This window comes from Hyperolius riggenbachi, chromosome 8 (assembly GCF_040937935.1).
Source record: "Hyperolius riggenbachi isolate aHypRig1 chromosome 8, aHypRig1.pri, whole genome shotgun sequence".
Lineage (NCBI taxonomy): Eukaryota > Metazoa > Chordata > Amphibia > Anura > Hyperoliidae > Hyperolius > Hyperolius riggenbachi.
Window position 1 is genome coordinate 252,937,377 of NC_090653.1, and position 12,432 is coordinate 252,949,808.

The 12,432-nt window shown below is 45.7% G+C and overlaps 1 protein-coding gene across 6 annotated transcripts in view; it reads left to right on the forward strand.

The window, feature by feature from the left end:
- Window positions 1-12,432, forward strand: part of HDAC6 (histone deacetylase 6) — a 90,565-nt gene that overhangs the window by 58,337 nt on the left and 19,796 nt on the right. For all 6 annotated transcript variants that reach the window (XM_068248633.1, XM_068248631.1, XM_068248635.1 and 3 more), the window contains exons 20-25: window positions 1,635-1,777; window positions 5,338-5,406; window positions 5,501-5,693; window positions 9,935-10,084; window positions 10,206-10,380; window positions 10,459-11,204. In XM_068248633.1, coding sequence (XP_068104734.1) covers window positions 1,635-1,777; window positions 5,338-5,406; window positions 5,501-5,693; window positions 9,935-10,084; window positions 10,206-10,380; window positions 10,459-11,204 — 1,476 coding nt within the window. The remainder of the gene's footprint in view (window positions 1-1,634; window positions 1,778-5,337; window positions 5,407-5,500; window positions 5,694-9,934; window positions 10,085-10,205; window positions 10,381-10,458; window positions 11,205-12,432) is intronic.

Consider the following 12,432-nt stretch of genomic DNA (forward strand, 5'->3'; position numbering starts at 1 on the left):
TCAGCAAGTAATGAGCTAGTGTAATTTGCGCTGTCTGCCGAATTCTGTGCTAATATGTAAACACAGGAGGTTAACCCTTTCTGTGCTCCCAGAATACCAGGACGTAACTACACTGCAGCATCTCAGTAGAAGTTCTGTAAGATGTAACAAGTAAAAGGTTTTCTTAAAGTTTATTGCGCTTTTGCTTATCTTTAAAGCATAGAGGAAGTTCTGAATTCAGGTCCGCTTTAAGATAAAACGTTCGAGCATTTTTGTTTAATTTTATGAACACAGTTTTTATTACCATTTATGTTCATAGTTAGTTGTGCTTGTATTTATTTTTTTTTGTAATTTTCCTGACTGCTCTCCTTATTTCCTTACCTGGATCACTGCAGATCTGCATATGAGGAGTTTTGTTGCTCGTCTTTGTAGCTGAGCAAGAGAGGCAACTGCAGACCTATCTCCCTCAGTCACCTGATCTTCACAAATCTCTCACCCTATGACAGAGCAGAAGGTGAAATAGGCGTGTCATGGACTGAGATCCTGCAAGCCCGCTCTGTGCTTACAGCAAGGCCTTTATGTGCTGCTCCATAGACCATTACAAGTTGATTATACAGTAGAGTCTCTGTTAACCCGAGGGGAGGGAGGGGGGGATTCTCTTATGCCAGATATGTGTTCTTTGCATTTGCTTGAGAGTTCAAGCACCCAGGGGCTCAACATAACACTAACCCAAGCCCCTGCACACACAGAGCAAATGCAGAGCAGTGCGCAGAGGAAACCACTTAAAGTGGATCCGAGATAAACTTTTACTCATTGCATAATTGTGTTTCTTACATATAGTTTATAGGGCATTCCTCAAGACAAATTCTTTTTTGTTTTTGTTTTAATACTCTAATTCCCTATAAACTAAACAAGCTTCGCCCACAGTTTTTCAGAGGCCCTTGACAGTAGCAAGGGATCATGGGAGCTCAGTCTGGGCAGGAGGAGGGGGAGGTATTACTAGCCTGAGATTTCAGAGGAGGAGGGGGGATTCGTTTTTTTTTCACAGAAGTTGCAGATAAGCCTGCCTCTGTGTAATGTTTACAAACAACGTGGCTGCTGTCATTGTATCACAGGAAGAAATAATCATATTCTATTGAAGCTGTTTGCAGCTAGATTTGCTGTGTAAACTATCTAAACTTTAGGTAACATATATAGACAAGTTACTTGTTATAGTTAGTTTTTCATCTCGGATCCGCTTTAAAAGACCTCTGGGCACTGGTCCTCTTTATGTCCTGCAGCTATTGGCTGCTTTGTGCATCCTCTGTATGGCTCCTATGCATGCATGTGATCCAATGCAAGTCAGGTGACACACATCGGGAGCCGTATGAGGATGCGGCAGCAAGTAAAGAGAAGCGGTGCCCAGAGCTTTTGTAAGCAGTTTCCGCTCCATCCTGCTCTGAAAAAGGCAGGACACGCCCCCTATGACTCCCCCACTAATATCTGGTTAATTGAGACTGCCAGTTGGTAGAGTCTCGGATAGCTGGAACTCTACTGTAGAAGGGATTGGCAGACATCATATCCACACTTTATGTGGTCCGTGGTAAAATGTGATTTAAAGAACCTTCTTTTTTTGTTTTTGTTTTTTTTTTACAATAGTTCTGCTTTATATCCAGGTTCAAAATGGAGTGGCTATCGTTCGTCCGCCAGGTCACCATGCTGAACCGGGAGAAGCCTGTGGATTCTGCTTTTTCAACAATGCTGCTTTAGCCGCCCGCTATGCCCAAAAACTGCAGAGCTCTTCTGAGCCACCATTGAGGTGCGGTGAGATGTTGGTTTGATCTCCCCTTTAACCACTTAAGCCTAACTGAATTAATATATTTGTCCAGTGTAGTTGTGGAGACTGCACCACCAGTTTGTTACTAAATGAGGCATATGTGGTATCATTTTAACCATGAAGAGTTGTAGAACAGTGGTGCTCATCAGGATTCTGGATATCTGTGTAACCCGGATATCCGAACTTTTTACGCTATCCGATTCGGATTAAATATATCCGGCTAGCTATCTTCGGATATTTGGGCGCATAACGCAGATATCCGCGGATATTGTGGATATCCGGATCCGAAATACTGTAACTAAGGAGATGACGTCCTGGAGCCAATCAGAGGGCTCCCAGCAGAAGCCCTAGCAACCAATCACAGAGGGGAACCCTGGCCAGCCCCAGCTGACCACATTGAGCCAATCAGAGGGCTCCCAGCCTAAACCCTGGCACCCAATCACAGAAAGGAACACTGGCCAGCCCCCCTGTATAATAAGGAGAGCTGCCATGATGAGACAGATCATCTTAGGTTGCTGAATGCTCACTGAGAGACATGGGCCTCAATTCACTAAGCCATATCAAACACTTTATCAAACGTTTGATATTTACCTCATGAGTAAAATCTAATTTTGAATTTACTAAGGTGTTATATACTTATCGAATGTTTATTGATAAAAAGTTCAATACATTTATAACACCTTAGTGAATTAAACATTAAATTTCACCCATGAGGTAAATTATCAAGCGTTTGATAAAGTGTTTGATAAATCTTAGTGAATTGAGGCCATGATCCAGTGCTGGTGGCCTAGCAAGGGCTGTACACAGTTATAAACCTAAAGCTGTTAAGTGATTAACCCCATCACTACACTATTGTTAAATCGTTAATTAGCTTGATTGATGTCATAGTTAATTAGCTTGATTGATGTCATAGTGTGACAGTCAGAGTGTGTGCTCCAGTGCTGCTGGGCCTAGCAAGGGCTGTACAGTTCAGTGATTAACCCCTTCACTACTATCACTACACTATTGTTAAATTGTTAATTAGCTTGATTGATGTTATTGTATGACAGTCAGAGTGTGTGATCCAGTGCTGCTGGCCTAGCAGTGATAAACCAAAAGCTGTTCAGTGATTAACCCCTTCACTATCACTACACTATTGTTAAATCATTAATTAGCTTGATGTCATTTGTGTGACAGCCAGAGTGTGTGCTGCAGGCAGCTGCAATGTATCTGTGTGTGTGCTGTGCACAGACCAGGCCAGCTGCTGCCTGCTGGCCAGCTATTAGCCTTAGGTTTAGGTTAGGGATTAGGGGATAGGATTGCTGTGTTATTGTGTAGTTAGTACTGTAGTACTGCAGTCAGTGCTAGTAGTTGTTAGAGTAGTAGTACTACTGTGTTAGTTTCTACAGAACTGCTGTGCTGTGAGCAGTGCCAGTGTGACAGTTAGTGTGCACTAGTGTCTTCTCTTCTGCTGTCTGACTGTCACTCGGCACGTGGCACTTGCCACGTGTCACTTGCCAAGTGTCACGTGGCACTTGCCACGTGACCCGTGGCAAGTGACACGTGGCAACTGGGAAGTGACACGTGCCACATGACACGCGTCAAGTGGCGAGTAACAGTCAGACAGCAGAGGAGAAGACACTAGTGCACACTAACTGTCACACTGGCACTGCTCACAGCACAGCAGTTCTGTAGAAAGCTAACACAGTAGTACTACTACTCTAACAACTACTAGCACTGACTGCAGTACTACAGTACTAACTACACAATATAATGCCAAGCGCCACAAGACACGTGCTAAGTGCCAATTGCCACGTGCCACGTCCGGCATGCTCCTGGCACACATTACACCTGCTGCTGCTGCATTGCCCTGCTCCTGCTGCCTGTGCAGCTCCCACTGCCAGGCCAGGGTGCCACAGGCCACTGATACCACCTATGTTTAACCCAAAACACAATTGCTGTGTAATTTTTTGGGAGGTGACTTGGCTGAAAACTGCCATGTCCCAGTTGTGCGGTTGGACCTTGGACACAATGTGGGCTGCACGACGGCTGTCTGGAACCTAGGCCTAATGTTAATTGACAGCCACTGGGGGGGGGGGGGATTTTAACCTCCTTGCTGGTTATCCCGAGCTCAGCTCGGGGTAACCTGCGCAGGAGGATTTCTCAGGCCCCGCTGGGCCGATTTTCACAATTTTTTTTATTGCACGCAGCTAGCACGTTGCTAGCTGCATGCATATCCGGATCGGCGCCGATTCGCTGATACCCGCCGCGCCGCCCCCCCCCTCCAGACCCCTTGCACAACCTGGCCAATCAGTGCCATGCAGCGCTGAGGGGTGGATCGGGATTTCCTCTGATGTCCATGACGTCGGTGACGTCATCCCGCCCCGTCACCATGGCGATGGGGGAAGCCGAGCAGGAAATTCCGTTCTAAACGGGATTTCCTGCTTACAAAGATTGCCTGCGGCGATCGAAGTAGCGAGGAGGATGCCGCTTGTCAGTGGCTATCATGAAGCTAGCGCTTGACTAGCTACATGAATTTAAAAAAAAAAAGTGCTGCGCCACCCCCTTGCCGACAGAATTGGAACGGCAAGGGGGTTAAATCCCCACATCATCAATTAATGTTCCTCTTTACAAAATAATGATGCTACATGCCTCATATACCCTAAAAAATGCTTTTAAAGCAATTTAAAGGCCATTTCCGGTTTTCTATCTGGATATCCTAATCTGCCCGGATACTGAGGTCGGACATTTCAGTGTGTCTTAAAGCTTGGGCGCATGTTACGTAAAAATGGGTAGGGACAAACTTAATGCAACATAAAAAAGTAATTTTCAAAACTATGATCAAACTTGGGAAAGTCTTAGCAAAACTAAGAGACATATGTTGTAACATTTTAACCCTGATAAGTTGTAGAATGGAGTTTAGGGTTGAGGCCCATGTCTTGTGTATTCTTTTTAGTCACAAACTGAATCAAAAGCAATAACATTTTTGCATATTCTGTACCAAAATAAGACTTGTAAAAAGAAAACGAAGTGACAGAATATAAGAGGAAAAAAAAGGTATTGTTACCTTAGGAACTTGGCTCTTTAAATATGTATGCCATGAGGGTATATTATTATTATTTTTGCAAATAAGGTCTCATAAACATTGATGGTGTACAATTAGAAAGCAAAAAACACAAAACAGAAAAAAAGACACCTTTATTTCCAAATACAATATTGTCACCATACCATGTGGGTTTAACTTATTCTTAGCACTGTTTATTGTAAAGCTATATTGGATGTAAATGGAGAAATAGTGTGTTTTTTCTATTTTTTTTACCTTAATTTCTCTTTAAAAGGCATAGAAAATAAGGTAATTACTAACCAAAATTTTCACACACTAAAATCCTAATTTGTCCTGAAAAAAACAATGTATAGATAATTTAGGTGTGATTAGTAGTAATAAAGTTATTGACGAATGAATGGGAGCAGTGCTGATATGTGAAAATTGCTCTCGTCCTGAAGTGGTTAACAGTCATATTTGGTTGTCCTGTCTCCTCACTGTGTCATGTCTCCCCTCTTAGGGTAATGATACTGGACTGGGATATTCACCATGGTAACGGAACTCAGCACATCTTCCAGGAGGATAACAGGTCAATATAACAGGAGTAGGATGGATCATTGCTTTGTGCAGCCTTTATATTTGCAGTGCCTTGCTTATGTGACTCTAGACATGTCTTTCTTTAGTGTATTGTACGTGTCCATTCATCGCTATGACAACGGCCTCTTCTTCCCATCTTCTGAGGATGCTGCACACGACAAGGTCGGCAGTGGCCGTGGAGAGGGGTTCAATGTAAACATTCCCTGGAATGGTAGGAAGATGGGAGACATGGAGTATCTGCTGGCCTTTCACAGAATTGTCATGCCTATTGCTTATGAGGTAATAAGAAGCACCAGGAATGACAGAATGTCAGGACGGATAGAAAATTGGAGACTGTAGATAGCAGGGCAAGGGATAAGAGCACAGTGTAGAGTAGGGGTGTCAAACTCAAATACAAAGTCCCCTGAAATTGAACATTGGTTCTCTGGTGTCTATTGATCCTCCCTCCACTATACTGTCCCCTGGTGTTTAATGGTCCTCCCTCTGCTATAGAGTTCCCTGGTGTTTAATGGTCCTTCCTCCCCTATACAGTTCCCTGGTGTCTAATGGACCCCTCCCTCCCCAATACTGTTCTCTGGTGTCTAGTGCTTCCAACCCTCCTCCAAATGGCTTTCCTAGAGGCCTCACCTCTAATGTAGCTTCTCTGGTGGCCTAGAGTGGGCCAAACATAATGCAAAGTGGGGAAGAAAACCACTTGCGGGCCAAACTTGATGGCTGTGAGGGACAGCTTTGGTCCACCGGACAGAGTTTGACATGTATGGTGTAGTGGGACAGGGGTAAGGGCAAAGAGAACATAGCCAATGTCAGGACTGGAAGAACAGAATGAGGACTTAAGGCAAGGTGGGGTTGTAAGATCATGGAAAGGAGAATGAAGGAAGATAATAACAGTGGCCAATGGAATATGCAAGGTGAGGGCAGGAAAAGATGGATAGTGAAGGGTAAAGAGTCGAGAGCAAGGGGGTTATTACAGATGCAATGCACAGGACACAAGAAGGTGAGGACAGAATGGGGGATGTATAGATAAAAATAAAAGTGAGGAGAGCATTATGGAGGTGAAAATGGCAGAGCAGAACTGTGTAAAAGAAGGGTGGGCAAAACAGTATGCAGAGAGATAAGAGGAGGAAAAGCAGAGTGTGAGCAGCTAAAGTCGATAAAAGCAAATTATGAGAAGGTCGGGGAAAGAAAAATCAAGTACGTTAAGGTTGATAAGAGCAGAGTGTTGGTAGGTAAAGCCCCATACACACTTTCAACCAAAGTATCTCAACACAAACCACTAGAGAAAATTTAACAATTTTGAGCTGCGGGAAAATACGTCTTGACGTGCATACGACTTTCATACACACTGCACGACTTAACGAGCGACTAGATACAAGACGCACAATCTGCATATCGCTAGCTACAAGGAGTAATCAGCACATCTCTTTCAACAACTGTACACATCTATTGTAGTTCACCCAGGCGTAAGCACGTCTGCTACGGACCATAAACACTTCCGGACACGTTCAGTGACCTTTGTTGAAGTGTGATTGTTTGTACACATGGTTATCTTGCATAGGAATCTTCATGTCTTTTCCAAAATCAAACCGTTCTGCGGAACGATGCAAATTTTTCTTATCAGTCATTTTACGCTCCTTATCTAGTTTTGCATTTTGTCGTTTGCACGTCCGCACGCACGTTTTGTCGTGCAACTTTTCCAAATTGTTTGATAATCGCTAGATACAAGATACCGTGTGTATGGGGCTTAAGGGCAGGGAGAGCAAAGTGTTGGGAGATAAGGACAAGGAGAGCACAGTGTTAGGAGATAAGGGTAAGGAGAGCACAGTGTTAGGAGATAAGGGCAAGGAGAGCACAGTGTTAGGAGATAAGGGCAAGGAGAGCACAGTGTTGGGAGATAAGGACAAGGAGAGCACAGTATTGGCAGGTAAGGGCTGGGAGGGCACAGTTTTAGGAGATGAGGACAAGGAGAGCACAGTGTTGGGAGATAAGGACAAGGAGAGCACAGTGTTGGGAGATAAGGGCAGGGAGAGCACAGTGTTGGGAGATAAGGACAAGGAGAGCACAGTGTTGGGAGATAAGGGCAGGGAGAGCACAGTGTTGGGAGATAAGGGCAGGGAGAGCACAGTGTTGGGAGGTAAGGGCAGGGAGAGCACAGTGTTGGGAGATAAGGACAAGGAGAGCACAGTGTTGGGAGGTAAGGGCAGGGAGAGCACAGTGTTGGGAGATAAGGACAAGGAGAGCACAGTGTTGGGAGATAAGGACAAGGAGAGCACAGTGTTGGGAGATAAGGGCAGGGAGAGCACAGTATTGGGAGGTAAGGGCAGGGAGAGCACAGTGTTGGGAGGTAAGGGCAGGAAGAGCACAGTATTGGGAGGTAAGGGCAGGGAGAGCACAGTGTTGGGAGGTAAGGGCAGGGAGAGCACAGTGTTGGGAGATAAGGGCATGGAGAGCACAGTGTTGGGAGATAAGGGCAGGGAGAGCACAGTGTTGGGAGATAAGGACAAGGAGAGCACAGTGTTGGGAGATAAGGGCAGGGAGAGCACAGTGTTGGGAGATAAGGGCAAGGAGAGCACAGTGTTGGGAGATAAGGACAAAGAGAGCACAGTGTTGGGCGATAAGGACAAGTAGAGCACAGTCTTGGGAGATAAGGACAAGGAGAGCACAGTGTTGGGAGATAAGGACAAGGAGAGCACAGTGTTGGGAGATCAGGGCAGAGAGAGTACAGTGTTGGAAGGTAAGGGCAGGGAGAGCACAGTGTTGGGAGATAAAGACAAGGAGAGCACAGTGTTGGGAGGTAAGGGCAGGGAGAGCACAGTGTTGGGAGATAAGGACAAGGAGAGCACAGTGTTGGGAGGTAAGGGCAGGAAGAGCACAGTATTGGGAGGTAAGGGCAGGGAGAGCACAGTGTTGGGAGGTAAGGGCAGGAAGAGCACAGTATTGGGAGGTAAGGGCAGGGAGAGCACAGTGTTGAGAGGTAAGGGCAGGGAGAGCACAGTGTTGGGAGATAAGGGCATGGAGAGCACAGTGTTGGGAGATAAGGGCAGGGAGAGCACAGTGTTGGGAGATCAGGGCAGAGAGAGTACAGTGTTGGAAGGTAAGGGCAGGGAGAGCACAGTGTTGGGAGATAAAGACAAGGAGAGCACAGTGTTGGGAGGTAAGGGCAGGGAGAGCACAGTATTGGGAGGTAAGGGCAGGGAGAGCACAGTGTTGGGAGGTAAGGGCAGGAAGAGCACAGTATTGGGAGGTAAGGGCAGGGAGAGCACAGTGTTGGGAGGTAAGGGCAGGGAGAGCACAGTGTTGGGAGATAAGGGCATGGAGAGCACAGTGTTGGGAGATAAGGGCAGGGAGAGCACAGTGTTGGGAGATAAGGACAAGGAGAGCACAGTGTTGGGAGATAAGGACAAGGAGAGCACAGTGTTGGGAGATAAGGGCAGGGAGAGCACAGTGTTGGGAGATAAGGGCAAGGAGAGCACAGTGTTGGGAGATAAGGACAAAGAGAGCACAGTGTTGGGCGATAAGGACAAGTAGAGCACAGTCTTGGGAGATAAGGACAAGGAGAGCACAGTGTTGGGAGATAAGGACAAGGAGAGCACAGTGTTGGGAGATAAGGGCAAGGAGAGCACAGTGTTGGGAGATCAGGGCAGAGAGAGTACAGTGTTGGAAGGTAAGGGCAGGGAGAGCACAGTGTTGGGAGATAAAGACAAGGAGAGCACAGTGTTGGGAGGTAAGGGCAGGGAGAGCACAGTGTTGGGAGATAAGGACAAGGAGAGCACAGTGTTGGGAGATAAGGGCAGGGAGAGCACAGTGTTTGGAGGTAAGGGCAGGGAGAGCACAGTGTTGGGAGATAAAGACAAGGAGAGCACAGTGTTGGGAGGTAAGGGCAGGGAGAGCACGGTGTTGGGAGGTAAGCGCAGGGAGAGCACAGTGTTGGGAGGTAAGGGCAGGGAGAGCACAGTGTTGGGAGGTAAGCGCAGAGAGAGCACAGTGTTTGTAGATAAGGGCAGGGAGAGCACAGTATTTGGAGATAAGGGCAGGGAGAGCACAGTTTTAGGAGGTAAGGGCAGGGAGAGCACAGTGTTGGGAAGAGCAGGGAGAGCACAGTGTTGGGAGATAAAGACAAGAGTGTTGGGAGGTAAGGGGCATGGTGAGCACAGTGTTGGGAGATAAGGGCAGGGAGAGCACAGTGTTGGGAAGAGCAGGCAGAATTGCAGGAGATGAATTGATATCTACATGAATAGTGGATGTCTGCAGGCAATATCATGAAGTATGACACCAGATAAAATGATGATAATCTGAGCAAAAGAGAAAAGAAGAGACAACATAACTCAATCAGCTTTATATTATCTATATGTTTTCCTAAAAATGGCTATTTAAAGTTATTGTAGTGTGCACGCAAAGAGACCTTAAGCAGCGTAAATTTGGCACATTTTCTGTGGGAGTCCTGATAATCAGGATTAACAAGATTGGTAACAGAAAAACGTGCTGTGCAATAATGAAGTATCATACTCTTCTCTCTCTTGTAGTTTAACCCACAGCTGGTTTTGGTGTCTGCCGGTTTTGATGCTGCTCGTGGAGACCCTCTTGGGGGTTGCCGCATCTCTCCGGAAGGCTATGCCCACATGACCCATCTCCTAATGGGTCTGGCCAGTGGCAAGGTTGTGGTCATCCTGGAGGTAGGTTTTTCCACTAATCATCTGCAGTCGTCTGGCTTTTATGGGGTTTTTTTTGCTGTTGTTGCTGACCGTATTCTATGACACAATTCCTATTTTGTCATTACCTTGTGTTTGATGTCAGGGCGGATACAATCTGATCTCAATCTCGGAATCCATGTCTATGTGCACTCGTACCCTCCTCGGAGACCCACCTCCGTTCTTGTTAGACTTGCATCCTCCCCGTCCTTCAGCTCTGCGTACAATCTCCAATGTCCTGAGTGTCCAGCACAAATATTGGCGAAGCCTTAGGTTAAAGGGTAAGAGTATGGAAATGAAATAATGTTACAAAATGTTTTGCTGCAAGCAGCTACTCATGCGTGCTGTTTTCTCAACAGTTGAGCCTCCTCCACCCTCTGATCAACCCAAGGAGGTCTACCCGTCTCCACAGAAGATGCATCCCAGTAAGGTCATATCTCCAGCTAAGTCCCCATCCCTTCCTCTTCCGAAAATGGCTTATTGTAGAGAAAATATTGGGAATGAACAAACTCTACAGCCATTAGATTTGACCAAATCTAAAGATAGGGATGATAAATTGACTGTTCCTACTCCAAAGACCGAATCTCTGGAGATAGAAAGCCCAAAGGTTGTGACCTTGAAGGATGAGTCCAATGATAGTATCTCAAGCATAGACATTGATACTGTAATATGCTCTGGGGAGAAGAATGTGGAAGTTTTTTCACCAGAGTTTCACAGTCAAACCATGGACAATGTGGCTGGGTTTCCTTTGCAAAAACTGAAAACGGACAGTAGGGAATTAGACGAACACAAAAATACGCAAACAGTTGATAAAGTTGCAGTCTTCAGTCCTCATTCATCTGATATGTCCACAACTGAAAAAACTGACAGACTCGGGGTCGAGGAGGACATGGTTGGCCAAATCTCACTGCACAATTGTTCCAGCAAAGATGTATCACTCAGTGAGGATTACGTTTCTGAGAAAACGCCAAACATGCAGATTTCGGAGGACAATAGTTCTGTAGAGGAACTCATGAGAGACTTGAAACTGGAAGAACCTTCTGGTGGAGCAAAGAGGAGGACTCCTCCTTCAAGACCTGCCGAAAGCACAAAAGAAGAAGTCTCTGTGAGTGTCATATTGAGAGCTGGAAAGTAATGAGTCTTCATACACCTGTGCCATCATTTTTCCCTTTCATTCTTTTACTTCCTCTCATTTTGTCACCATTTATCACCCCTTCTTGTTTGTTTGATTTTAGCCATACCAGTGTACATTTATAAAGTGTAGAGACATGCAGAGGGGCAGCAGATGGGGAGTGGTGGGAGGAGCCTGTGTAAATATCTGCAGAGAGGAGCAGCAGGTGAGAAGTGGTGAGAGGAGCCTGTATAGAAATCTGCAGAAGAAGAGGAGCAGATGGGAGTGGTGTGAGGAGCTTGTGTAGAGATCAGCAGAGAGGAGCAGAAGCTAAGAACTGGTGGGAAGTGCTAGTGTTGAGATTGGCGGATAAGGAGGGGTGGGAGGAGCCAGTGTAGAGATCTGCAGAGAGGAACAGCGGATGAGGAGTGGTGGGAGGAGCCTGTGTAGAGATTTGCGGGGAGGAACAGCATAGATGCTTAAAAAAGCAGGTCAGAAAATCCCTCTTCCTTTCTTTAAAAATGTGTTTTTGTTTACATGCAAAGGAGGAGGGAGGGGATTTTCTGACCCGCTCTTTCAGCATCTATGCAAGTTGTCATTTCGCATCAAAAATGATACCATGGCTCTATGGGTAGGACTAGGTGCTAGCTAGTATCCAGTCAAGTCATGATGAACCAGAACCACTAGGATTTTGTAGGGGACTAAAAGAAACCTAAAAGCCCCCTGCAAAAGTACAAATACCTTCTGTTTTAAGTGGGCACATTTATATCTACCTTAGATTTTTTTTTATGATGGGGGGCTTTTAGGTATTGGGACAATAGGAAGAAAGCAAATGTCGTACTAAAATACTTAAATCTTGCAAGCCTTAAGGGGGAATGCAATAATTTGGATATTGATCCTTAGTATGTGGTCAAGGATTTAACGTTTTCCAATCCTTTTTCCCAATCGCCCACATTCCCACCCCCAGCACTTAATGTTTTCTATGTGCTGGGGGGCCTGGTGGATTAGGTAAAATAAATGGTGGCAGAGATCCAGAGGCTCTGTAGGGGAGATTTATCAACGCATTATCAACAGTTTTTCCTTCTTAATCTGTTCTAAGCAGCAGGGAGAACAGTTCTGCATGATAATAAGAACCTTCTTAAAGAGAGTCTGAAGCGAGAATAAATCTCGCTTCAGACCTCATAAATAGCAGGGGCATTTGTGCCCCTGCTAAAACGCCGCT